At 31.2% G+C, this 27,023-nt stretch overlaps 2 protein-coding genes across 2 annotated transcripts; one reads left to right on the plus strand and one right to left on the minus strand.

Annotated features, from left to right (window-relative positions):
• Nucleotides 1–8,178: 8,178 nt before the first annotated feature.
• On the minus strand, nt 8,179–10,372 carry LOC123899830 (CBL-interacting serine/threonine-protein kinase 5-like). The gene has a single exon (XM_045951062.1). The coding sequence runs from the start codon at nt 9,797–9,799 to the stop codon at nt 8,423–8,425; it is 1,377 nt and encodes a 458-aa protein (XP_045807018.1). The 5' UTR covers nt 9,800–10,372; the 3' UTR covers nt 8,179–8,422.
• A 13,232-nt stretch (nt 10,373–23,604) lies between these two features.
• Nucleotides 23,605–25,441, plus strand: LOC123899831 (probable WRKY transcription factor 40). Its single transcript, XM_045951063.1, has 4 exons — nt 23,605–23,874; nt 24,153–24,215; nt 24,319–24,678; nt 24,782–25,441. Exons 1-4 carry the CDS (start codon nt 23,797–23,799, stop codon nt 25,244–25,246), a joined length of 966 nt encoding a protein of 321 aa, XP_045807019.1. The 5' UTR covers nt 23,605–23,796; the 3' UTR covers nt 25,247–25,441.
• Nucleotides 25,442–27,023: the final 1,582 nt, after the last annotated feature.

Genomic DNA, 27,023 nt, shown 5'->3' on the forward strand with positions numbered 1-27,023 from the left:
TTAAACGATATTCAACAATGTTTATTTAAAACAATATATTGATTCACTTTGGTTCTTAAAAGTCTATAAAACTAAATCAATATACACATTATTTCAAACCAACTATTACATCGAATATATTCTGAAAATTCCCCAACAAGTCAAGTGTTTGATAAGTCAATAGAAGGACCGACACAAAAAACCTGTATAGGACTGAATATCTTCCATACGAACTCGGAGAAAAATACGACGATATGTTCCGGGAAATCCATAACGAAAAAAACAAACCATTCGATTTTTTTTATTGAAAAAATTATAGCCAACTTCCCACATCCCAAAAAAAAAGAAGCCACCAATGTAAACTTAGAAAGAGACCCTAAAGCACATTTTTTTTATAGTTAATAAATAGCAATAATTTATTAGTAATATATTTTATTTTAAAAAATTATTGGAAAATGTTGGTGGTTAATTTGTTTGAAGATGGAGAATTTGCTAGCATTAGAGATGAAACCATAGAATTATATTTGTTGATTGAAGGCTTGTAGTTTATTTTTCTCAAGCTAGGCCTTTTATTATTACAAAAAAAAAAAAAACAAAGAGTCATTTTATATGTACCATAAATATGATTTTTGGGGGAGGCGTGCATATCAAACACAAAGAATGAGACCTTATCGATCTCTCTTACTCTATCTGTTTCAATTCTATCATGATCTTCAAGAGAACAAATTAAGAAATAAAAATCCCATTTATCATGTTGATTGTCAAAGACACGTGAAAATATCCTTATGTACTGATTTTTTTGGGTTAAATTTGTTTTTACAAGTGTGGCAAATCAGGAGATATACTATTTTTTGTGTTATGTGCTGTATATTTTATTTTTTTTTGACAAAGTGTTATGTGCTAGTATTATGTTTTTAATATTTGGAGTTTTTACATACTTCCCTATTTATAGCTTCATTAAGAAAAACCCCGAATTTTTGTGTGTCTCTTGAATTTCTTAAACTACCTTACTCAAGTTTACTTTTTAGAATGTGAATATCATCTCCTCTATGTCCGTCTTCTAGAAGGTGAAACTTATTTTGGATTTTTGAACTTAAAACTTTTTTTTACTGAGACTCTTCTTTTTTTCTTCTTCTTTTCTTAAGTTGTTTACACTTTTCAGATATTGATACTCCTCATGATTTTCTTACTAATGTGAAGTCAGACATAACACTTAAAATTGTGGATTATCCCGTTGATGCGAAGCTAGGCATTGCAGCAATGCAATCATCGAGATGACACACAATTTTTGGTGCAATATCTGACTTCATGTCAGCTTGAAAGTCTTGAGGAGCATCACTAACTAAAAAGCATATTTTTATGATATTTTTTAAGCCACTAGGGTTGGTCTAGTGGTGAGGGGTTTGGGTAGTATGTTATAGGTTCTGAGTTCGATTCCCAATTCATTGTAAAGGAACAAAAAAGAAAAAAAAAAGCATAAACAACTTAAGAATATCAATTTATGTCGATTAAATCAAGTTTCAAATTCTAGAACTCAAAATAAGTTTCACCTTCTTGAATTTAAACGTGTAAAATCCTAAAATTTTATGTATATGTATTCGCATTCTAAAAATTAAACATGTATAATTGCAATTTTTTATATTTTTTCTAATGCAAGAGAGTATTTTTTTAAAAAAAAAACAGGGAGCGCGTGAGGACGATAGGGGGTGTGAAAAAGAAATTCTCTTTTTTAAAAGTACTGATACATTGTCCACACTCTTGTGGGTTTTTAAGTTGTGGATCAAGTTGTGTCAAAAAAAAGAAAAAGGGAAATTTTTTTTTCTACCCCAACAATTGTCAATCTACCCCAACATTAATTTTGAATAGACGAATTTATCCTCACATATAAACTAAAAGCCTGAAGAAAAAAATTTGGTTAACGGAACACTTTGGAAAAAAATGTTCTGATATGTAAATTTTTTTTGGTTACCGGAACACGATGGAAAAAAGTGTTCAGGTATATAAAATTTTTCTAATTTTTTTTACCTGAACACTTTGAAAAAAAGTGTGTAGGTATGTAAATTTTTTCCAAATTTATTTTGTTACCTACACACTTTGGAAAAAAGTGTTCAGGTATGTAAAATTTTTCTAATTTTTTTTTTGTTACGTGAACACTTTGAAAAAAAGTGTGTAGGTATGTAAAATCTTTTCAAATTTATTTTGTTACCTACACACTTTTTTTCAAAGTGTTCAGGTAACAAAAAAAAATTAGAAAAATTTTACATACCTGAACACTTTTTTTTCAAAGTGTGTAGATAACAAAATAAATTTGGAAAATTTTTACATACCTACACACTTTTTTTCAAAGTGTTTAGGTAACAAAAAAAAATTAGAAAAATTTTACATACCTGAACACTGTTTTCCAAAGTGTGTAGGTAACAAAATAAATTTGGAAAAATTTTACATACCTACACACTTTTTTTCAAAGCGTTCAGGTAAAAAAAAAATTAGAAAAATGTTATATACCTGAACACTTTTTTCCAAAGTGTTCCGGTAACCAAAAAAAAATTTACATATCAGAACATTTTTTTCCAAAGTGTTTCTCTACCCCAAATTTTTTTCTTCAGGAGTTTAGTTTATATATGAGGGTAAATTCGTCAATTAAAAATTAATGTTGGGGTAGATCGACAATTGTTGAGGTAGAAAAAAAAAATTTGAAGAAAAAGTTGTGGATCAAGTAGATTTGTCAAAATGCCACTGAGTCGATCATTATATTTATTATTAGAGTTGGGGTGTAAATAATATAATGGATGGTGATTTAGATAGACTTTGTTATTATCTTAAATTTTAGATTGAATTATTTCCAAAAAAAAAATTAAAAATTTAGATTGATTTTTATTATTATTACTAACGGGCAAGGCAGACACGTTATGTCTAACTTATGTCAAAAAAAAATGTCTTATGCTTTTTTTGACGAAAAAATATGTCTTATGTTGTTATGGTCAGTTTGTTAATAAAATATTTTTACTACTAAAAAAAATATGTCTTATGTTACGGTAAGTTTGTTAATAAAATATTTTTGTTGCTACTAAAAAAATCAACGGTATTGTTGGTATTATGAAAAATCCACGTCAAAACTTATGTATTCTCTTTATATATAGTATGAATATAGATATAGATTATAATAGATTGAATTTTCTTATCTTTACAAAAACCAATTGATTTTTTTTTCTTTTTGTCTCAATTTTTTTGTTTATTATAAGAAATCATAATACTATTAATAAATTTTAAATTTTATTGATTAACTAAGAGTAAAATGATTTAACATATTTAAATTTATTATTTCTCAATACATATGCCTAAGTTAATAAACTTTATTTTGACAATTAAAAGAAACAAGCCTTACGCTAAATCACTAAAATAATTTGTTGGTTGAATATGTAATATATATATCGATTAGCCTAGTTTGTTGGTAGATAGCACGAAGAATCAAAGTAGCGCGCGCACACACAACTATTTGGCCTTTTATAAGGAGGTGTTTGTTTTAAGTTACTACTTACTAGTATCTTTGTAAATTTTGAGAATAAAATAATACCGTAGAAAAAATGCATTCACGTATTTGTTACAGATTTATTAAATTTTATTCTTGTGAAAAGAAAAAATTTCCCAAAAAAAGAGGGTGGGTAAAAAAATTCCCAAAAATATAAGAGTTTCATATAACTTACAACTAACCTCCCAATTATATAAGAGTTTCATAAAAAAAACATCTAAGCTCCGCCACCGGCCTTTTGATTCCTAAAAAATGTTTTGTTGCATTCTACAAGCCGGTGACGTTATTTGGAAGGAGTATATGGACATGGCAAACCCACACAATGACCCATTGACTTATCTTAATGCTGGAAGGATTGCCATGCTTATTGAGTGAATTAGGATACTCTCATGATTAAAAAAAAAAAAAACATTTTTATTCAACATGTTAAGCGTTGCTTTCACATTAACCACAAAATTAGACCATCTTGATTTTCCCTTTTTTCGATTTTATAACACCACAGACTCTTCAATTGTATTCAACCATTCATGCAAAACAGCACCTATCCCTATCCTTGATATATATAAACACACATACATATCCTCTGTGACAATATATATAAACAAAAATTAATTTTTTAGGTTCATTGTATATTTAATATATCTAATATCTATTTTATAATATAGACTAAATATATTAAATATGCAATGAACCTAGAAATATGATTTTTGTTTATATATTGTTACGGAGGGTATACTTATTAATCTTACAATTCAAAAAATCGACTTTAGCTCATATTTAGCTTTACATACTTTTTTTTTGGGACAAATTTAACTTTACTTACTTAGAAAACGTTATTATAACGTATCACAGAAATCCTATAATTGGTTGTATTTTTAGGTGAAGCGCTATTAAAGTCACGAAGCAAGATTTTAAATAGCGCGCTTAAATAAAAGTGTTATTATAGATAATAATAATAATAAAACTCACACGCAAAAACTTGGGGGATCAGCCCGGCCAATAACAAAGTAGGAGCTAATAAATAAAATTACCTCAAAAATCTTGCTTGTAAAATTTGTAGGAAAAGTCAGGTGAAAGAAAAAAAAGTGCAACGCTCCAAATGAAATTAACAAAATTTATAGGTATGCCAAATCTCTTTCTAGTGAAATCATGACTTATAGTATTCGGAATTGTGTCTCACCATTGCGAGTCTTGAATTTGCAATCCAAGAGTAGCAATATCATCTGCACGCCGATTGACTTCTTTATAAATTTGTGAGATAATGAAAAATATGAGCTCAACAAAATTTAACCAATGATTATGATGGATCCAAAGAATCATAGAAGAATTCTTAAAAGCAAGAGTAACTAGAATAAAATCAATCTTAATTCAGAGTAAGTTTTAAAATTTGTGCACCTAAATCAAGAGCTGGATTTCTCAGTCCCATTAAACCTTATCATGCTCCTCCCACAGTAGATTGAAATTCCTTCCATCTCCTTCCCCCTCACGGCCTCACCCCATTGCTCCTTCCTCTGTCCATGGAAGAAACTTCAGATCAATTTTCATCACTATGTATGATCCCCATCACCCAATCATGTAAAACCCAATATAATTTGAATAACAGAAATTGAATTGTCTTCAAAATTAAGAATCAAATCAAATAAAAAATAAAACATTTATCATAACAATGAATCTATTGAGATCGACTCAATTAACTGTGATTTTAGACAGAGGAATGGTAGATTGGAAGACTCCACCGTCAATTTTTCGGCCATCGAAATCAGATCTAAAATCTAGTCGACATTTTCGTTTTCGAGATCCATATTTGGATTCAGATTCTCTAAGATCTGAATATTTTTAACATTCAACATGTTTCAATTCTGCTGCAAATTTTATATTCATTATAGTATTTAAGTTAACAATGGTTGTCGTCAATTTGTTCATTTCTCTAGAAAAATGCATCAACAGTAATTGCCCCTTTGTTCTTTACCATATGGCATGGAAGGGATGTGTTGTTGCTTTGGTTCTTTAGAGTGATTTATCCGGCGGTGGATGAATTTTTGCACCGAGTTTGCTGCAGTGATGGTGAGGAGGGAGATGGTCATAGAGAATGGGGTTAGATTTTATTTGGGTGTGAGAAACAATCTAGTGTTGATAGACTACAGTAAAATGGTGTTCCTTATTTGATCTGATGGCCAAAACTTAATTTATAAAGTTGTGCATCCATGCACAAATTGTTAAATTTGTGCACCCTAAATGCCACCCTGAGCATCAGCCCAACAATCTCAACTTAAAAAGCATAGGTAACACCAAAAATTTTAGTAAAATAAACAAGAGTAGCCGCAGAATTAACCGAAAAATACCACCATGCGCAACCACTATTACCGTATCAATGTTGCATTTAATCTAATAGGCCTTTCACTATACCAATAAACTGCTTTGATTTATGACCTACAAAGAAAAAAATTTACTATTTAATTATCTTTTAGTTTCCTAAAGTAATGAAACAAACATTATAAAAGTTAAAAGTGTCCTAAGGCCTAAGCATGTCACTTTCAATTAGACTTAAAATCACCTAATCGTTTGAAATACGCTAAAATTATTGATAATTTATATACATTACTAGTAATTTATTTGGTGATAAGCATATCATGTTGAGGAAGGGTTGAAGATTGAGGAGATATGCGTACCAAATGAGATCCCCCTCCCCGGCAAGTTGGCAAGTTGACAACTTGATTTATAGCATGATTAGTTTGTGTTGTGCAACGTCATTTCAATTGGAACCTCATATAGTATCATATATTTGAGAAAAATGAGTATGATCTGAGTCAGCTTGTAGATAAAGGAGGACCCATTTGATAGTATTTACAACCATTAATTTCATAAATAATTAAAGGACATAGATAGATACAGCTCATAGCTGGTACTTAACGACGTGAGTGAGAGTCATAATCCTATGTTGTCCTCCACGCACACTTTAGTATCACCCAACCTAACGATGGAAAATATCATTGTCTCCTTCCCACCGCCTAGTACTATGATTGGCTCTTTGTAACCACATACAATACATGTAGTAATAAGTCATGACTAAACATGAATAAACATTGGATAGGATAAAATAAAATGTACAACAAACAACAACAACAACAACAATTTAACTTTCTCAACATAATAGTAGCAATGACTTTGACATAACTAAAACTACTACAAATAAATAAAGCGTATTCAAGTTTTGCTACTCTCACTCATTGCTTCACTTTTGTTTCCTTCTCCCTTGCAATCCAAATTATTAGTAGTATACGTAAATGGAACTCTAAAATAGACGTAACTCATTCCTTTAACGCCAAAATCATCCATTACCCAAATTTTAATCATAATTTGGATAGAGCAATTTTAATGAAAAAAGCAAAGTTCCTAATAGTAATAGTGGTATGCAATTCTTCTCTTCCTCCCATTGGTTATCCAGACAACACTAAATACCACTATGGTGTATGGCAATAGTATGATACTAATAGTCTAGTATTCACTATTCCTAAAAACAAAAACAAAAACATAAATTTGATACATGGGACAACAACATGAGTGTTAGGAGCAATAAAAGAGTAGACGATCCAAGACTCATAGGAGACATTGGCACTGCATCTCCACCCAATGGCAAAGTTAGGAATCAAGATTCAGGACACAGTAAACAAAGGTCTAATATTTACATAATGTATTTTACACGCTACAAAATGAAACAAAAGTTTGACAAAAATGACTCGATTTTCATTCAACCACTCTTGCTGAAATCACAAATCCCATCTCTCATTAACCTAGCTAGTAGTCAACACGCATCCTGATAGAAGTCTCACATTGAGTATATCAAAGGGTTCGATGTTCTACTTAAGCCATGAGATTCTCCCACCTATTGGGTTAGTCCTTTAGGTTAGGTTTTCCTCATGTGCTTAAGTCCTACCACATCGTTGAGGTTATCAACTGTAGTCACACATATTCACATGAAGTCACACATCATACTTTTCCAAACTACTGGTCATGGGTTCATAAGGTAATTGATCGTGTAGCTAGCTACGCTACTCTTCATTTGCCTCTGTATTCACCCGAAACATTAAAACATGATTCCCTCGTATATTTAACATTTAAGTCTTTCATATTCATAATCAATCTAGAACTATACACTCATAGTTAAATCCAACACATGTATAAACTACAAGTCACAGCAGATGCAGGCGAAATCATTGCCTAATAAACACCAACTAAAAGTTGATGCAGCGGTGCACCAAACAAATTAACTGAGATGGTGTACTGTATCCCCACAACAAGTTGGTGCATCAAACAAATTAGTATTTGATATGCTGTACACACAAACACACACGCAACAAGTTGGTGCAGTGCATATATGCAAATGCAAATTCATTGATTGATTAGGAGCATATGCATATATATATCTATCACAAGTTGACAAATTCAAGCAAAATACAAGTCGCCACATCTACAGAAACAATCAACCTAACACATATACTAACTAGTACTGTCCTTGAAAAAGCTCTTCAACCTGTTTCATTGTGCATATCTATCTTAACCAATAATGATATTATGTCCTTAACTCCACATTTGATATCAAAATGCAAATGAATCGATCAGAACAAAAAACAAAACAACTGTAATAATAAAAAACCAAAAATAAACAGTACTTAAGCCAACATCAATGATGTATTAGAAGCTAATTAACCATAATTCACAAACTCCAAATGAAATATCACACAGTCATCAATCTGTAATACAATCTAAAATGAAGAATCCTAATTGAAACAGCTACTCTGTGATATTTCTAGTTGTTTTATGTAACAATAAAAATTAATGATAGGATTACTGATATTTCTAGTTTTTTTTTTCTGTAAAAATAAAAAGTAATGAATATGATTACAGAGTGGATAATCAGTGAGTATCACCCTGCCAGCTCCAGACAATGTCTTTGAGAGAAGGTCTAACTTCTTCTTCACAGAACTTTACATACTCAAGTGTATCTCCTGCAGACTTAGAAAACTCAACCACAGCCACCTCAGGTGCCACCTCAAACACCTCCACCGTCATACCCAATTTCCCCTTCCTCCCCTCAGTCGTCCCCTGCATTTTCACCATGAAATCTTTTTTTCCAGTAACTTTCAAATTCAGATCTTTTGCTACATTCTCCATCTTCCCTACAACCGTAGATGCAGAATTTTTAGATATAAACATGGATGGCGATCTCTTCCTTGTTTCAAACAAGTTCCTCAAATCAAATCCATGCGACAGCGATGAAATTATCTCGAATGCATTGTAAGATGGACGACGGGAATGATTACCCTTAGTTCCAACAATCCCATCGACGACAACATCAGCAGCAGCATTATTTCCATCACTGCCATTGTTACCTTCATCTCCGCTGAAATCAATGTTATCATCCACAGCAGATTCTTTCATTGAAAAAGCAATAGGTCTCATAAACCCGACTTGAAACCATGGATCTTTCATGATATCAGGTATAGAAAATCTCTTTTCAGGATCAACACAAAGCAAATTAGATATCAATTTCTTAGCACCTGGTGAGATCCATTCAGGTAAAGCATAATCAGCTTTAAAAGATTTGCTATAAATTCTCATGACATTTTCACCTTGAAAGGGTAAATAACCACAAAGCAAAGCAAATAGAATAACACCACAAGACCAAATATCAGCTTTAGAACCATCATAGCCTATTTTCTTCAAAACCTCAGGTGCAACGTAGGCAGGAGTCCCACACGGTGTGAGAAGCATACCGTCGGATCTTCGTTGATCCGGCAAAGCAGATAAACCAAAATCACTAACCTTAAGATCTTCATTTTCATCCAAAAGAAGATTCTCAGGTTTGAGATCACGGTGAGTAACACCACGGCTATGACAGAAATCAACAGCACTGATTAATTGTTGAAAATATTTTCTAGCAACATGTTCTTCCATTTTACCTTTTGCTACTTTAGCAAAGAGTTCACCTCCTTTGACATATTCAACAACCATGAATACTTTTGCTTTGTTTGCCATGACTTCTTTCAATTCAACTATATGTGGATGACGAACGAGACGCATCACGGAAACTTCACGTTTGATTTGTTTCATCAGCCTCTCTTTTTTCAGCTTTTCTTTTTTAATTACTTTTATAGCTACGCTTTCGTTTGTGTTCATGTTTCTACCATGATACACTTTGGCGAAATTGCCTTGTCCTAGGATTTTACCTATCTCGTATTTGTTGAACAGAATGTTCCTTTTCTTGTTGCTACTGTTGTTGTTGCGATCCATTGTTTTTTGTTTTTGTTTATTGAAGGGGGGAGAGAGAGAGAGAGAGTGTGTGTTTGTTTTTGTTTTTGGTTATGATGATGATGAATTTTGGTGGTGTTGGGTTGAATTGATCTAAGATTTTATTCAGTTATTGCTGAGGAAGTGAAATTGTTTAACATGAGAAGCACCAAGGATGTAAAGCTTCATAGGCTTTACGAAGATGGTGTCAAAAGGAGACACAGCGTTTATTGGAAGAAAGGAACGAGAAGGGTTAAAGATCTTCATGGTGCATACAGGAAGGAAGGAAAAACAGAAAGAGGAGAAGGAAAGGGGTTTGAGGTGTGAGAGGGTTTGAAAAGAATAGATCTGATTTTATATGGTTTTTGTGTTTGTTTAATTTAGGGTGTGGGGTGTGTAACAAATTGGATAAAATAGAATAGAATTACTGGTATTTGTGGCAAAAATAGGGTTTTAATTGATGAGAGAGAGAGAGAGTGTGGATTGAATTGAACGATGGGTAGGGACATACGGTTTTAAGATGATTACTATGTCTATGTGCTTATGACCAAGCATAGCATAGTATAATAAAGAAACACAACAAAAAAATATCTTTAATAAAAAATTAACTAAATTAAGCTGATTTTTGGTCAAATCAGCCGCGGAACATGAGGAGGGACTAAACGTGAAGACCCTAACCTCTTTTTTTTTCTTCTTTAGCGTTTTTTACATGATAGAATAGAATAGTCTTTGGAATACGATTTAGCTGCGGTCAACAAAGTCACACGATTACTAGTACAATACTATTAACTCTTCGATTCAGGTTAAATATAGTACAGGAGTAATATTTTTAGATCAGATTTTTTTTTAAATATAAATAATTTATTTCAAGTTTATAAAGTTTGATTTTTTTTTTTTTGGTGAATATAAAGTTTGATTTTAATCTAACGGTAGTTGATGTAATGACTACATATAAATGCGAAAGCTCAGCAACTACGTAGAATCAGATTTCATATATTTTTATGTGTGGGAGCATAGCTAATAATAGCTATCGATTGTTTTTTTAATTAGCCAAAAATCTAATACTACTTGCTCTTTTTTTTATTAAAAAAGAAAAATCTAATAGTACTCTTTATACTATTTATTTATTTAATTATTAGGATGACTGACCCTTTAATTTTATATTTTTTTTGGTAAGTTCCTTTAATTTTATATAAATTTTTTTTAGACGCATTTAATTTTATATAATTGAAAACAATAAGATTGTACAAAAAAGAAAAATAAAATATTATTAAGAGATAAGAACTATGAAGCTCTGACACGGACACCACGACACAACACGAAAACGGACACAGCGATACCATTAATGTAAAAAATATAAGACACCGACACCACTATATATTTATAAAAGATAAATTGAGAGTCAAAATATATACATGTAAATCTAAGTTAAGCAAATTATTTCTTAAAAAATGTTTTAAAACAATATATGATAATATTTTTTACCTTTATTTATTCATCTACTCTCAAAAAAATTAAAAATATTGTAATCAAAATGTAATATCTTCAATTTCTATTGATCAATATTGTTGTTTCGACACATTCTTAACACTTGTAGATATGTCAAATGAGAGTATAAGCAAAGAAAAAATAATTTTTTTGGGACACTTGTTAGACACGTGTTGTACGAGTGATTTACAGGTGTCGGACACTGATCAAGGAGTGTCAAAGTAAAGAAAAACTTGAGTTTTTTTGGACATCGATCTGAACTATCCGACATGTGTCGAACACCGCAACAGTCTAATCTTAGAGGTGTCGGTGTTTCATAGATAAGAATGATGACTTAGTTTTTTGTCATTTAATGATTACTTTTAATTATTTTCATTTAAATGATATTTTTGACCGAATATTCCCCTGAACTTTAAAATTAGTAATACATAAATAAATAAATAAGTAAAATAATCGGTACTAGTTTATTGATTTAGTTATTTTTTTGACCAAAGACTAGTTTATTGAAGGAAAATACCAGATTTTTTTTTATAATGAAAATACTAGATTTTTGTCCTACTAGTAAATCTACTACTAATAATTAATGAATGGAAATTGGGTGGAGATGGGAGGATGGAAAAAGGAGAAAGATAAGATTAATGATTGGAGATTGGTGCGGCGGATGACGTGGAAGTGAGTCGAATACAGCTATGTGTGTGGTGTGGATCTTGTGATCTCGTTTTTAATTTAATAATAATAATTATAATTAATTAATCAATGAATACTACTAAAACCTACCACGCCTTTCTATTGGCCAGTTAATTAATGTTTATGTGATAATAATGCCTGTATCTGTATGACTGTATGCCTTTATATTATTTGAACGGCGGTTGCTAGCTTAGACATTTTTTGTTTGACTCAAATTGCGTAGTACAACACATGAGACATGTGATATCTGGAAGGAGAAAAACCAAATATCATCATTGCTTAATTATAAACATTTTATAAACGAGCCAAATCTTTGTTTATTATTACAACTAGTATAATATCCTTTCGTAAAAAAAAAATAGTATAATATCCATGTTGTCTCAAATAGCTTAACTTAATTGGTAGGAACGCCATATTTTATATATTAAGAGTTGAAGTTCAAATTTCGGACATTAATCACTTTTAAAGGTAAAATTTTTAGTCATTAAACTTTTTAACAAAAAAATAATAATATTTATGCATATGCACGGGATGCGACTTTGCTTAAAAGAAAAAGTGAGAGCCGGGTGGATAGCAATTTCCTAAATTGTTACATAATTCAATTCAACCCATAGATTATCAATTTATGACCCCAATCCATAACCGATTAAAAACTTATAAGTAAGAGCCATTCTTTTCGCATCTTATGAGTTTTTCACGCGTCACCGGCCTTTTATTTCTACTCTCTCGTAATGTAGGATGTGTGTGTGTAAATAATAAAAATTGGAGAAAAATAGTCCGCATCCTAGGATGCGAACCTTATAAAGTTCAATTTTTTACGTTCTCTTCACCATTTTCTCACCTTACATAAAACAATTATAAATGAAATACGGTTCACAAGTTAAAGGGGTGAACTCTTCATTCACCTCTAAGAAGATATTTTGAATGAAATACTGTATGAGCGAATGATTAAAAAATAAAAAAAGATTTTTCAATTTATAGAATTATACGGTGTGTATGTCTGTGTATATGTGTGTGTGATTGGTTGATACTGTCGCAACCGCTCGAATGGCCAATCAAAATATGGTATTGGACGGTGACCAAATTTTTATAAGGTTTACTAGTTAAAGTGCAAACTGAGTTCTCATCCTAGGATGCGAATTGTGTTTCAGTTTCCACTTTAAGTAACAAACTCTGTTTGAATTCGCACTCGAAGTAGTGAACTGTGTTTTTCCATAATACTTTTATCTATGAGGGCGTGTAGGGTGCAAACGTTGGGGTTGAGTAAAAAAAATTATCACTCGCTATGTAGGATGCAAATGTTATAAAAAAATTATATTATTTCTTTCTTTCTTTCGCTATGTAGGACCTACATATTGTATGCTTCTCTTTAGCAATCGTCAAATGGATTTGGATATGCTCTCCAATTTTTTCTTCTATTTTTAATTTAAGGGTTGATAAATTATAAATAATAAAAATAAGAGAAAATCAACTCATGGTTAAAAATAATAAAAAGAAAAGAAAACATGAAATTTTTTTTTTGGAGAGGATCAAAATCCAACCACAAATTACTAAATCCTTATCCAAGTGAATGCCCTACAAAACCGCAAGGACTATATCTTGACACAATCAAAGGTGATCAATTTGTTTAAATGAAAATTTTGTATACTTTTATTTTTGCTTTTCACTATAACAACTTTTGTTGTTTTTTTTTCTCTCTCTCTCTCTCCAGTTATCTAACAAATTAACCAACCATCCCAAGTATTTTTTTTTTTGTTTTGGCTAACCATCTCAAGTATTAGTGGCCCAGCTATGAGTTATCATAGAACTGATTATTGTGGCAGAGCTAGAACAAAATACTGTATGTGTGAACCCACTTGGGGTTGGTCGAGCTGTGTTAACTTAGACTCTTGGAGTATGTTCCTCTCAAGGTTTCAAGTTCAATTCCTACTGGTGCCAATTTCGGTTGGCTAAGTCCATACAGAGCAAAAAAAACTCTGGCTTTAAATGAGCCCCACAAGTGGACGGTAGGATTGATCTCATTGGATTAGTCGGTCTAAGACTGGATACCAAGTTTAAAAAAAATAAAAATAGTGTATGTGTGTGTGAGTATGCGCTCGTGTCCATGTGTATTATAACTTGAATAATAGTGTGAGTTGAAATTGAGTCCCAAATACTAGTATGGTGAAATGCATTTTGCATTTAGTTTGGGTATATTTTTTATTTTATATATTAAACCGCTGATTTTTAGGAGAAGAGAATTGTTTTTTTTTTTGGTTTATAACCCTTGGTTCATAGGAGAAAGGGGTCCTAGTAGTCCAGAGTTCGGCCGTGAGGTAAATAAAATTTGGTCAAGAAATTGTCATTTTTGGTGAAACTCATTAACCACTTGAGCCAATGACTTGGTTAAGAAAAGAGAATTTTGATAATTCAGAGCTTGACTACGAAATAATTAAAATCTAATAAAAACTCGGATTCTCTACTATGGAAATTTACTAACCACATAAAATTAATGTCCTATATTTAGGTGCCCACGTCTTTATGTCTATGAAGATTTTGTTGCTGCTCTTAAATTTGATCCAAATAAGCTTATAGAAAGCATATTAAGGTTGTTTATGAGTTATATTAAATTGAATGAAATACTCTCTTTACTTTTACATAAAAAGTAAAAAATAAATGTTTATAATATTAGTGTAGGTTAATTTGTTCTGTACAAACTTCATGAGTGTGCTTCTCTATGACATGTCCATGATCTTTTATCTTTTAGGCTTAGACAAACTCACATAATTAAGAAATAATCAATCTAAACAAATATAACTGATTTGCCCTTATAAGCATAATTTTTTACTCAACTTTTTCTAAATAAAATTGGCATAAGAATGCCAAGGTCATGTACAAAACATCAATATTGTTTCAATCCACTACAAATCAATACATGTTTTGAGATAAAGGGGGTTCATATTGATGTTTCCAAGGTCTAGGGTGGTTTGGATAAATTTGGGCCAAATATGCTAGTCTTGGTCCAGCTTTGTGTTTGGGAAGATAATTGTTTTTGATTGCTCTTCCCCCCTCCACTCTAAACCCCCTTCTCTAAACCCCTCAAATTCTACCCGAAGTAAACTTTCGATAGTGTTTCTTTTACTTGTTTTGAGCAATGTAGGAGTTATATTTTTTGAATTTTTTGAGAAAGGGGACAAGGGAGACCACTTTGTTAAAAGTTGTCCAATAAAGAAAATCAATTTTGTCCCGTAAACATAATTCAATTGATACAAACATTGCATATAATATGTAGAGACTGAAATTCGAAATAAAGTTAAACACAATATGTAACTAAATCAACATCTCAAACAAGACAATGGATTTAACCATCACATATTCGAATCAAAATTAAGGCTTTTCTTTCTAGTCTTCAACCACCACCACAACACTATTTTCACCTTGTCAAATAACACCTCCATCGATGACTCTTATGAGCAAAAAGTCTATTGTTGCTTTCCTTCAAAACAATCCAACAATAAGTCAAATAAACCACATGCAAACCAAATCGAACTTCTTTACGAAAAACATAAGACATTTTTTGTTGCTAAAATGACTAATAATACAAGATATAAAGAGAGTAGTTGCCAAGGGATTTCCTTTTTCTTTTTTAGGCAAAAAGTTATTAATTAAGAATTAAAAATGACTAGTTCAATCCTCGTAAGCTTAACTCAGTTGATAAGAACATCGTATTTTATATGCTGGGTTTGGGTTGGAACCAAGTTGAAGTGTAAAATTTAAACTCAATTCATTTCCATCCTACTCTAATCAACCATAAATAGAGTGGCATAAGAAAGTGACGAAAATAATTAGCTTTAGTTCAGTCGTTTAGAAGTCAAGTCAATCCTCGTGCTCATTTCTTGTTTGCTAGCTTTCCATACTTTTCAACTCTCCATTCCATGTTATTACTTGTTACTTGTAAACCCATATATATATATATATATATATATATATATATATATATATATATATATATATATATATATATCGGTCGGATATATCAACAAAATTTATCCAAAGCATGGTGAGTATAAATTTCAACTATATCAACAAAATTTTAACAAAAAAAAAATAAAAAAAATTCAACTATATCAACAAAATTTTGCTTCGAGACTTTTAGTCTCGCCTCCGACCCCAACATTTATTAGACGCTAACATAGTGTTAGTGTCAGTTTTTGACTCTTTAGCGTGGATTTTTGGTCGATACTAAACGTTGTTTTTCTAGTAGTTTAGATTTCACTCAAAATTTGAATGTTTCTTTATTTTAAAAGAAGTCACTCAAGATTATAATTTTTTTTTTATTTAAAAAGAAGAAGATTAGGATAATTTTAGTAAAAAAAATAAGATTAAGCGTGAAATATACCAAAAGATTCTTTATTTTTGTTGGTACGTACGATTCTTCAATTTGTATTTACTTTACAAATATTGTTATTAATTAAAAGTGGAGAATAATCCTAATTTGATACAATTCTCTGTATTTATTTTACAAATTAATCCCTAATTCATTATAACAGACAAACTAAATTTGTCCTTATGTCAAAAAAAAATTATTTAAGTTTATTTTTTGTCCTAAATTATAATTAAAAAGTTTATGAAAGAATAAATTGAATCTTCACCCTAAAAATAAATTAAGGTTGTTAGACTTACATTAATTGCTCTTATTAATTTGGAGATATTTATCCAACAATTAACGAGAATAAGCATACGAGAAATTTTCATGTAGTACTCACAATTAATATTTAACTAACTTTTATTTCTTATCTATATAGATTTTATTTTATTTTATTTTATTCAAACGCATGAAGAAAAGCAAAACTAAGCCACAGTCAATTTAGGGGTAGTAATCCTCCTTTCGTCAGCTAACAAGATGTCCTTAATATCCGAATGACAAGTTTCATAATAAATCGCCGCATGCTAATATCCTTAAATTATTAAACGAGAGTACGTGTAGAAAAATCCTTAAAGAAAAAAATAGAAACAATTGTAGTATTAGGCGAATAGCACAAAGCAAATGTCAAGAAACACAACCGGAATAGTTAATCATCTTGTCCTTAAGTATATTGGAAAAAATTAATTAAATGGTCTTACTTATAGTATAGTTATAAAAAAGCAGAATAACAAAAAATGACGATGATGGTCTTATTGACCGCACGTAATCCTTGAAAAAGTTTGACATTCATTATTCAAACAAGTACTTACTACAACAAAGAAAATATATGGGGATCTCTCATATTCATACAAAACTACACATTTGCCATGCTGGGACATTTTTCAGGAATCTGACCATAAATAAAATCAAGTTGATTTATTTATTTTTTAATAAAAAGTATGGGCAAGTTTAATCTGTGTTCCAATATTTGGCTTACAAGGTTTAGGGAAATATAAAAACTTAAAAAATGTTGATAAATATATTTACATACATTATCTATCACTGAGATTTTCACATTGTTTTGAAAAGACCGAAATTTTCACATTAACAATAGAGATCGATCAATCTGAATTGAATCATCAAATGGACCAACATATATATTGGCTAACATTTAAAGTTTATTGAGCTTACACATAGTAGACAGTTTCATTCAATTATTAACTTGGTATCTATATATTAAGAGCATGTTATTGGAATACATGGGACACCGCACATCGGCTCAAAATGCAAGCTAGCATACATTACTTTGTGCATGGAAACAGTGCCGGTGTATATATGCCGACCGGTATACTACGTCTACGGTTTTTTGTCTGGCGTGGTCATATAAAAATTAACTTTTATGTCTTGAATAATTTTACTAAAAACAACATTCGCCAAAACATGGTGTCAAAAAATAAAAACATTCGCCAAAACATGTTGAGCTTTAGAGAGGATAGTGTCCTTGCTAGCAAAATTGCTAAAATCAAAAGTCGAAATCATATCATGAAGGTCTCAAAGAACATACCTCCCCCAACCATGATGTCTTCAACCACCACTCACAACTCTTTATCAAACAAAACATCTGCCTCATCCATATAAATTGGTTGGAACGTATGGGTAATGTTATTGTACATACCTACCACTACAAGAAATTTGACACCTTGCGACAGTTCTAAAAGGCATTAGCGACGGTTTTGAACCGTCGCAACACCATATTACGACAGTTGGCAAAGGGTTGCAAAACCTGGCGTCGTCGCTACAAATTGCGACGGTTTTAAGAACCGCCACACAAACCGTCGCTACATATTTAGCGTCAGTTCATAACCGTCGTAATATCAAAGTAAACCGTCGGGAAATGGAAACTTGTAAGTTATGTACCTAATTCAATTTATAAAGTTACGTACCTATCCATAGTCATCATCAAATTTTTGTACTTCACTTTATACACAAAGTTATGTACCTAATTCAGCTTCACTAGAACTAAATTCAGCTTTCTTTTCTTTTATAGTCATAACTCATATATAAGAACTTTGAAATACCTAATTCTTCATACTCAATCAAAACATACAACAAACCAATAAATAAATTTCGTAAACCTAGTTCTTTATCCTCAATAACAAACAATAGATAAATTAAATTTCATATACCTAATAACCAATTCATAAAACCAAATGATGAAAAAAATTGGAGACAATAAATAAAAAAATTAACAATAATGAAATGAGAAACTGAACCTGAAGGTGATTTTGAAGGTTGAATGAAGGTCAATTGAAGCTGAAGAAAGAATCTGAGGAGAATTTGAAGCTTACAATTGAACAAACGAGTTTGAATCTGAAGCTTAGGTTGAAGAATGAAGAACGAACTTGAAATTGAATCTTAGGGTGACGACCATGATTGAATAAGAACGAAGATTGAATAGCTTATGGTGAAAACGAAGATCGAATCTGAACGAAGATTGAAGCTTAGGTTGAACGAACGAACGAACAAAGATTGAACGACGTTACTGAATCATCTTTTTCGTTACTCATCTGAATCTGAAATTGAGTGAAATGAAATGAAAACTTGTGAAAAAGAGTAGCGGGTTCTGGAAAAAAAGAGAGGGAATGCGAGTGAATATTCATGGTTATGATATAAGCCGCGACGGTTTAGTTGAAACGGCTACAATCCTTAAAAACTATAAGGGCGGCGACGGTTGTGTAGAAACCGCCCCAAACCATCTGTCGCAAATCAATCTTTTTTTTGTAGTGTACCTAGAGTATGTATATTAATATTATTATCCTATAATTGAGTAATGAAAATAATTAATCTTTTACAACATGACTAATAGATATTTATAACAATTTAAAATTGAAACATGCGGAAAAAAGAAAACTTAGAATGATCCTCTCTGTCAAGTCAGCAAATTGGTGCTTGTGTAAACCCCTATTGTTGGCGTTGCTTCCCCTGTTTTGAACGGAAACCTTTTGTCGCGAGTGTGAAAGTTATGGGAGACATCCAAAGTGATTGTTTTCTCGTGGCAACTTTTTCATGATAAGCTTCCAACTCGTCAAAATCTCTTTAGGCGTAATGACTTGTGCGCTTGATGTGGCATTTCAGTAGAGTCGACGTAACATTTGTTCTTAAATTGTGGTTTCTCTTCTCAAGTATGATATTCTATTTTTAGGTGGTTATATTTTGAGTGTGTTGTCGGTGGGTGTAAGAATGTTCGAGCTTTTTTTAGGGATGGTGTAGGTAGGAGGAATAATGGGGGTGGTTGTTATAGTTTGACATCCTATTATTTGATCGATGTAGAGCTCCCGAAATGACTTTAATTTTTGTTGGAGGACTGTCATATGTCGAATATACCTGGTTGACAAAGTCAAAATTTTATCTTGGAGTATCTGATCAAAAACCATGCTAACCCTTTTTTCTTTTATGAGTGGGAGGTGCAACTAATTTTGTGCTGAAACCGTTAGAGTGTCTTGCAGTGATCCTGGGTCTCACTAGTGTATTGAATTTTTTTTTTTGGAACTCTCGTTACCAAAATCTATGTACTCCCTCCGTCCCGGAATATAAGCAAAAAAAAAAGTTTTCACACTTATTAAGAAACTCTAAATTTTATCAAAACAAACAATTGAATTTCCCGTATTACCCTTGTTATAATTACTTCTTGTTAATGGAAAAAATTAGCTTTTTGAATGATGAAAGCTAAAAAGTCATATTGAAATAAGCTAACTACCCAAAAGTTTATTGGGAAACTAAACAATAGTGAATTATGACTAAGGGTAATTTTGTAACTTTAATATTAAAAAAGTTGTTTTTTGCTTATATTTTGGGACATCAAAAAGAGGTTTTTTTCTTCTTATATTACGGGACGGAGGAAGTATAAATTAAAGGGTCATGTTAACTTGTGCCCTAAGGGCACATGTTAAGGTACCTAAAAATAGAAATATAGCATGATACAAAAAATTTAATGTTTAGATAGTTGAATACACCACAAGTTCAATAAATTTTTTTCACATTTATCTTCTTAACATGTGCCCTTAAAAACACAAGTTAACATTATCCTAAATTAAAATTTACTAGTAAGAACAAAATAAAGATGGCGTTGGTATTATTAAAAGAAGATGGCGTGGGCAATGCTTATCTCACGCATGACATCACTTTGGCTTTGCAATTGATCTCTTTTTTTTAAAAAAATTGACCCCGTTTTTTTGCTGCTTAGAATTGGACTAAAAAAATGAAAAAAACTATTTCAAAAATTGATAGAGCTCCATTTTTTTTTTGCTTAGGATCCGATTTAATCCGAAAGGCACTTAGGTAATGGATGTCATTGAACTGTAGAATCCTTAGGGATGAATTTCTCAAAGTACTGTAGGGAATATTTTAGTCCCTGTCTATTTTCTGAAAATATTTTCTATTTTTTTTAAAAAAATTTGTATCAATTTTACTTAATAAACTAAAAAAATATATGTTAAACCGTTAATTTTATCAAACATAGGTTTTATAGTGATGAGTTAAACCGGGATAAAAGTGATATACTTAGAGCATCCACAATGGAGCACTCCATTTTTGAGTACTTAAATGGTCCCACATAGACACATCATCAATTTATTATTTTTTTAATAATAGTACCTAATAGGTACTCAACCCCTCCAATGGAGCATTTCATAAAAAGTTCTAAAATGAGTTCCATCAATAACTCCACATCATTAAAATTTGAAATTTAATTTAAAATAATATTGCCAAATTAAATTTTTTTGAATATATTAAATAAAGTGAGTCCCATAAAAAGACGAGATAGAGAGTTCTTATATTAGAAGTGATACCTATTAGGTACTAAAATGTGTTGTGCTCCAATGATAGCACCTAATAAGTATCATGAATACCTAATAGGTACTACACCATTGGAGATGGTCTTAGTAATACGTGGTAGGAAGTGAGACCACGGGATTTGAATTCCATTCCAATGAGTGATGATTTTCCAGAATGAGGTGCCGTAATCAATTGGAAAAGGACATGCATGCATGGGAGGAAAAATAAGCCATTCATGAATGTGAACATGCGTATGAACGTTCCGATCGAGTTCTTACTTCTTATTCAATGAATATGGATTGACCAATAATTTGCTAAAAGTGGGTGGCAATTGTTTGTGAGTGGTTTCATTATTTTGGTCAGGGTCAATATTTCGGTCTCACTTTCTTCTATTATCTCTCTGACTTTTCATCCTTAATTCTATGGTACGGTAATTATTTAGATCCACAATAACAGACTCTTCAGTCTTTACTAACACAAGAGTATCTTCTGTCACAAAAAATAAATAAAAATATGGAGATTTATTTTAATAAAATAAAATTTAATGCATAAAACTATAAACTTTTCATTCGTGCTAATTGATTTTATAGGATTTTGATGACAAAAATTCAATACACATACAATTATTTTTTAATTAACAATGGAGTGAAATATCAAATATCCTTTGAAATTTCAAAACTTGTCATATACCCCATTAAAATTTGGAAATAGACAAATACTTCTGAAATTATAAAACATCAATCAAATTGACTCTTATCCCATTTATTCCGTCTATTTTGATGATGTAACTGTTAACAGCATACGCGACACCTGTCAATGTGGCGCTACGTCACATGAGAGGGGTAATTGATCAGGATGCACATCATCGAGAGTAATTGACTAACTTTTCTCCCCCTCTCTAACTCTATTTTTGAAATTAACCCCCTGATTTTCCAAATTTTAATTAATTACTCCCTTGTGACCTGTATCTTGACGATGTGAAATTTACATTTAGAATTATGCGTGACAAGATATTAACGTGAACTAACCAAAATGTAACTTCATATGACATATCATCACCTCTAACAACCTATTTGACGAAGGAAGCATTTTAGTTGAAGTTAAATAATTTGGAGAAACAATTTAATTATATTTTGTATATTTAAATTTTCAAATGAAATTACTGTACTTGATACTTATAATTTAAAATGGTGATTTAGTAAAATAATTTTTTTTAAAGAAACAATTCTTATCGATACTTTTCTATTTTTAGTAAACAAAACTCATTTTCTTAGGTAAACATTGGTAAACACATCTAAAACATGATTTTATTTATCTTCTAATTAACTTTTTAAATAGTATAACAATATTTAATTTAATTACTACAGTATAAAAAAATGACCAAATATACTACAAGTATAGTCTCTAGACCGTAAGTAAGTACAGTGTTCAACGTTTTAAGCAACGTGGGAAATAAATATTCGAAACACGAATGAACGATGACAAGAAAGAGACAAGGCTACCCCACTTTTTTTATTTTTTATTTACTAAATATTTGAAGGCTACCCCAATTACTAAACAAAGTAAGACCAGGACAAAATAAGATGACTTTGGGTCAATACTTATACTATATTCTTCCAGGCAAAATTTTCATAGTCACATTTACATAATTTTGGTTCAATACTTATACAAATCTTTAACTATGTGATCTCTCAGGAAACATGCAATATATCCGATCTTTAATATAAAAGAAAATTTACATTTTGAATAATATTGAGTACTACTTTGGCCTATACAAGGGACTTCCAAGTCCAAAATAGTTATTTGATTTTGAAAGATATTTAATTTGGATTCTCTCGGATAATTCATCTTAAGAAAAATTGATTAATTACTTGAATCCAATATCTTAATTACATATTCTGTTCCAAAAAAAAAAACATGTTGGTTACATATATTACTCCTGTAATCAAAATACAAGCAAAAATTAGTCAACAAAAGTAAATATATTTAGCATAAATTCTTAACTAAATACATCAAATTTTTTTAACTCGTTTTTGCTTATATTTTTTATTATCATTATAGAATCATGAATGGATCAAAAGGTTTTAACTTTTAATTCTCAGTGTTGTTTTCAAATATCCACACCAAATTCTTAATTAAACTGATACTAGTATACATACTAATTAATTTATTATTACTTAAAAAAGGAATAAAAACATATATAGACCACGTTGTTCTTATCTTTGTCTTTGGTATAGAACTCCTCTAGTCAAACACTGCTACTACACATACTAGTAATAAAGATAGAAACAAAACAACAACAAAAAAATAATAAAATAAATAAAATATATGCACAAGACATAACATAATTTCCATGTGTCATTTTCCATCCAAAAATCTCTTAATTTCCACACAGCTTCCTTATTCAACTTGTGTTCTTCTCATCACCAACTGTGCCTGCTTGCCTTCTACTTAGTCTTAGTCTTTTCTTGGCGGCCTCTTCTATTAATATTATATATTCTTCTCTCACTCTCTTCACTTCACAGACAGACTTCTTCTTTTCATCTTCAATATATCATCACTTTTTCTTTCAACAAGACAAGATATCATATCATCACTTATAGTTAGCATGGATTATTCATCATCATGGATTAACACTTCCTTGGATCTCAACATTAATTCCCACAGGGTTCATCAACAACTTCCTGTAAGTATATATAACTGCATGCCCATGTTCTATATTCACAAGGTGATGGTTGCGTTCCACTGGACTGCCTAATCTGATCCGGGGTCAATTTTGACAATATTTCAATATGAACAAGTATCGCTTATGTAGTTGCAATTTTTGTTGTGATATTGTTACCTAAAATCATTTTTTATATTGCCTCCGTAATTGCAGATGCAGACCACAATTTAGAAGTAGAACTATCACACGTATGCCATCTCAAGGATTAATATATAATTGTTTTCTTGTGTTCATTTCAGAAAAATGTGGTGGAAAACAATTTTTTCTCATTGGAGATGAAGAAATCTTCTCCAAAAGAAGAGGTTAGTTAGTTGTGCCAAATCTTTTGTTTTATTTTTTCCTCTCCCTTCTAATCTTTTGCTTAGGTTTTTGTGTTTACTTATTACTTGTTGCTAATATTTTCAGTCAAGTGGTGCTTTGGTAGAAGAGTTGAAACGAGTGAGTGCAGAAAACAAGAAGTTGACAGGAATGTTGACAGAGATGTGTGAGAATTACAACACATTGAGAAACAATTTGATGGAATATATGAGAAAGAATCCTGATAAAGAGTCAAGTCCATCAAAGAAAAGAAAATCTGATGAAATAAGTAGCAGTAATAATAATCTAATGGGAGGAGGAGAAGGAGGAGGAGTTAATGGAAACAACTCTGAGAGCAGTTCAAGTGATGAAGATCAATCATGCAAGAAACCAATGGAATTAGAAACTTGCATTAAGGCAAAAGTTTCAAGAGTTTATTACAAACAAGAATCATCTGATTCAAGCCTTGTAAGTTTGATTCTTCTTAATTAGTAATTTGCAAAACCATTTATTTAGATGTGACTTGTGAGTGATTGTTTGTTTGACATTTTTTGTGTTAATTAATTTTCAGATTGTGAAAGATGGATATCAATGGAGAAAATATGGACAAAAGGTGACAAGGGATAATCCTTCTCCAAGAGCATATTTCAAATGTTCATTTGCTCCAAGCTGCACAGTGAAGAAGAAAGTGCAAAGAAGTGTGGAAGATCCATCAGTAGTTGTTGCAACATATGAAGGAGAACACAATCATCCTCATCCTTCTCAAATGGAGTCAACATCATCCGGCACAAATAACCGTTGTAGGAATCCAATAAGTTCAGCAGTGCCTTCTTCTGCACCAAGTACAGTTACCATTGATTGGACAAAATCTAAGTGCAGCAATGAGTCTTCTTCTAAGAAAATGATGATAAATAATCCCAAAATGGAAGTACCTCAGATTTTGGTGGAACAAATGGCTACTTCATTGACCAAGGATCTTAACTTCAGAGCAGCACTAGCTGCTGCTATATCAGGAAAAATGTTGCATCAGAGTTAATTATAGTAAAAAATGTTGCATCAGAGTCAATTGTATTTAACTCATTGTCAAGTTAAGTGTTCTATATATAAACGGATCATTTTTAAAAGCATAGCATAGGATCCCTTTATATGTAAATACAACAGAGAAAATTCCTCATTTTGTTCAATTAAATAGGAAAGGAATAGCATGTCCAATTGATTATGCTTTTGCAAATAAGGCTCAACTTAGTTGTTTATATTCTTCTGCATCAAGCAAGGCGAAGAACTAGCTATGTTATCACAATTCAAATTTATAAACTAAGTTCTTCCAAAATTTATAAAGCAGCAACAAAATCTCTTCTGTGATGTTGCCATGTTTCACTTATTTTCCATTTTCACAGCATCAGTGGTTATTTTTTTGGGTACAAACAACACCAATGGTTCATTATAGTGATGTAACGATCAGATATAGTTCACAAGCTGTTTAATGCATTATACATAGTCTCTGATTTGTTTCCTGCCTGAGTTTTGTTTTTCCATAACTACGAATATAAATCAAATGACGTATTATCTATATGACAATGAGATCGATCTTTCAACTCTACATACATATATAGTTTTTGTAAAACAAGTTGGTTATTGAAAACTGGATCAATATTATGGGATAACAAACTAGCTATAATAGTCTACTCATAACATTTATAGTGTGTTGAGTACTAGCGGAATTAGTGAGACGAGGTTTCGAATGATATACAGAACTAGAACTGTAGAAGTAATCTTGAGGTTTCCTAGGAAAGAACCAAGTTCAGTCTTCCAAGCTTCATCCTTGATTTGTTGATCAAGAGTGCAACAAAATATTTAATAGAATAGACACACAGTATGTTTAGTTTCACAATGTATAGTGTCCAATTTGATCTCCTGTCAAATGCAATTCTAGTTAAAACGTGGAACTTTTTTTCAACACATACCTCTCATGTTTTGAACTAAACATATCCATCCGATAGGGCGCGAAGTTTAACTTTTGTGTTACATTATAAATCTGTAACAAGGTTTACATCAAAATATTTCAAAGTTACAAGTTTATCAAACGTTTTCCAAACACATTTACTTCTTTTAATTTTATTTCTCCTTAGGCTGTATTACATTTGAATTTTGATCCAACATTTTCAGATTAGTTGTTGGTGTGACAATGTGACATTTTCCAACATTTGAGCCTAACTAAAATACTATAACCTTGATTTTTCCTAATAGTAGGTAGGAAGTATAAAGCACCTCAATCCTGAGGCGTTCAAATCAATACTGTTAAACTAATTCAAGATTATTATGTTACCTTGATGTACTTAATTGACCATAAGACTTCTTTCAGAATACTCTATTAACCAAAAGCATAGAAAAGAGAATAGCAGAGGAGATTAAAGAATACCTGGTCCTGGTCCTTATTCTATTCCTATATTATTTATAATATGACTGCCTAAACTGTCTATGGTCATTTCAATATGATTAGTACATGATAACTAGAAGAATTTCCAAAGTTAACTGATTGTCAAATACATATATACATACATACATACATACATACATACATACATTCTCACACACATATTGATCAGTACAAAAAACACATATACATACATAAATTCACACACACACACATGTAAGTATTGATATTTGCACATGCCGCAGCCGGGCCGCGGATTCTTCCTCTCAAGTTGTGCCACTTGCCTGATTGTTAATATGACAATTGACCTAAGTTGGTCCTTTCATTTGCTTAATTTGTCTTTGGTTTTTAGAGTTGAGGTGGTAGTTTATTAGACTAG

Source organism: Trifolium pratense, linkage group LG7, assembly GCF_020283565.1.
Source record: "Trifolium pratense cultivar HEN17-A07 linkage group LG7, ARS_RC_1.1, whole genome shotgun sequence".
Classification (NCBI taxonomy): Eukaryota; Viridiplantae; Streptophyta; class Magnoliopsida; order Fabales; family Fabaceae; genus Trifolium; species Trifolium pratense.

Excerpts from the sequence above, each read along its gene's own strand:
- LOC123899831 (XM_045951063.1), top strand. The coding sequence starts at position 23,797 with ATGGATTATTCATCATCATGGATTAACACTTCCTTGGATCTCAACATT. Across the intron at positions 23,875-24,152 it reads GGGTTCATCAACAACTTCCT|AAAAATGTGGTGGAAAACAA; the intron begins GTAAGTATATAT and ends TGTTCATTTCAG. Across the intron at positions 24,216-24,318 it reads AATCTTCTCCAAAAGAAGAG|TCAAGTGGTGCTTTGGTAGA; the intron begins GTTAGTTAGTTG and ends TAATATTTTCAG.
- LOC123899830 (XM_045951062.1), bottom strand. The coding sequence starts at position 9,799 with ATGGATCGCAACAACAACAGTAGCAACAAGAAAAGGAACATTCTGTTC.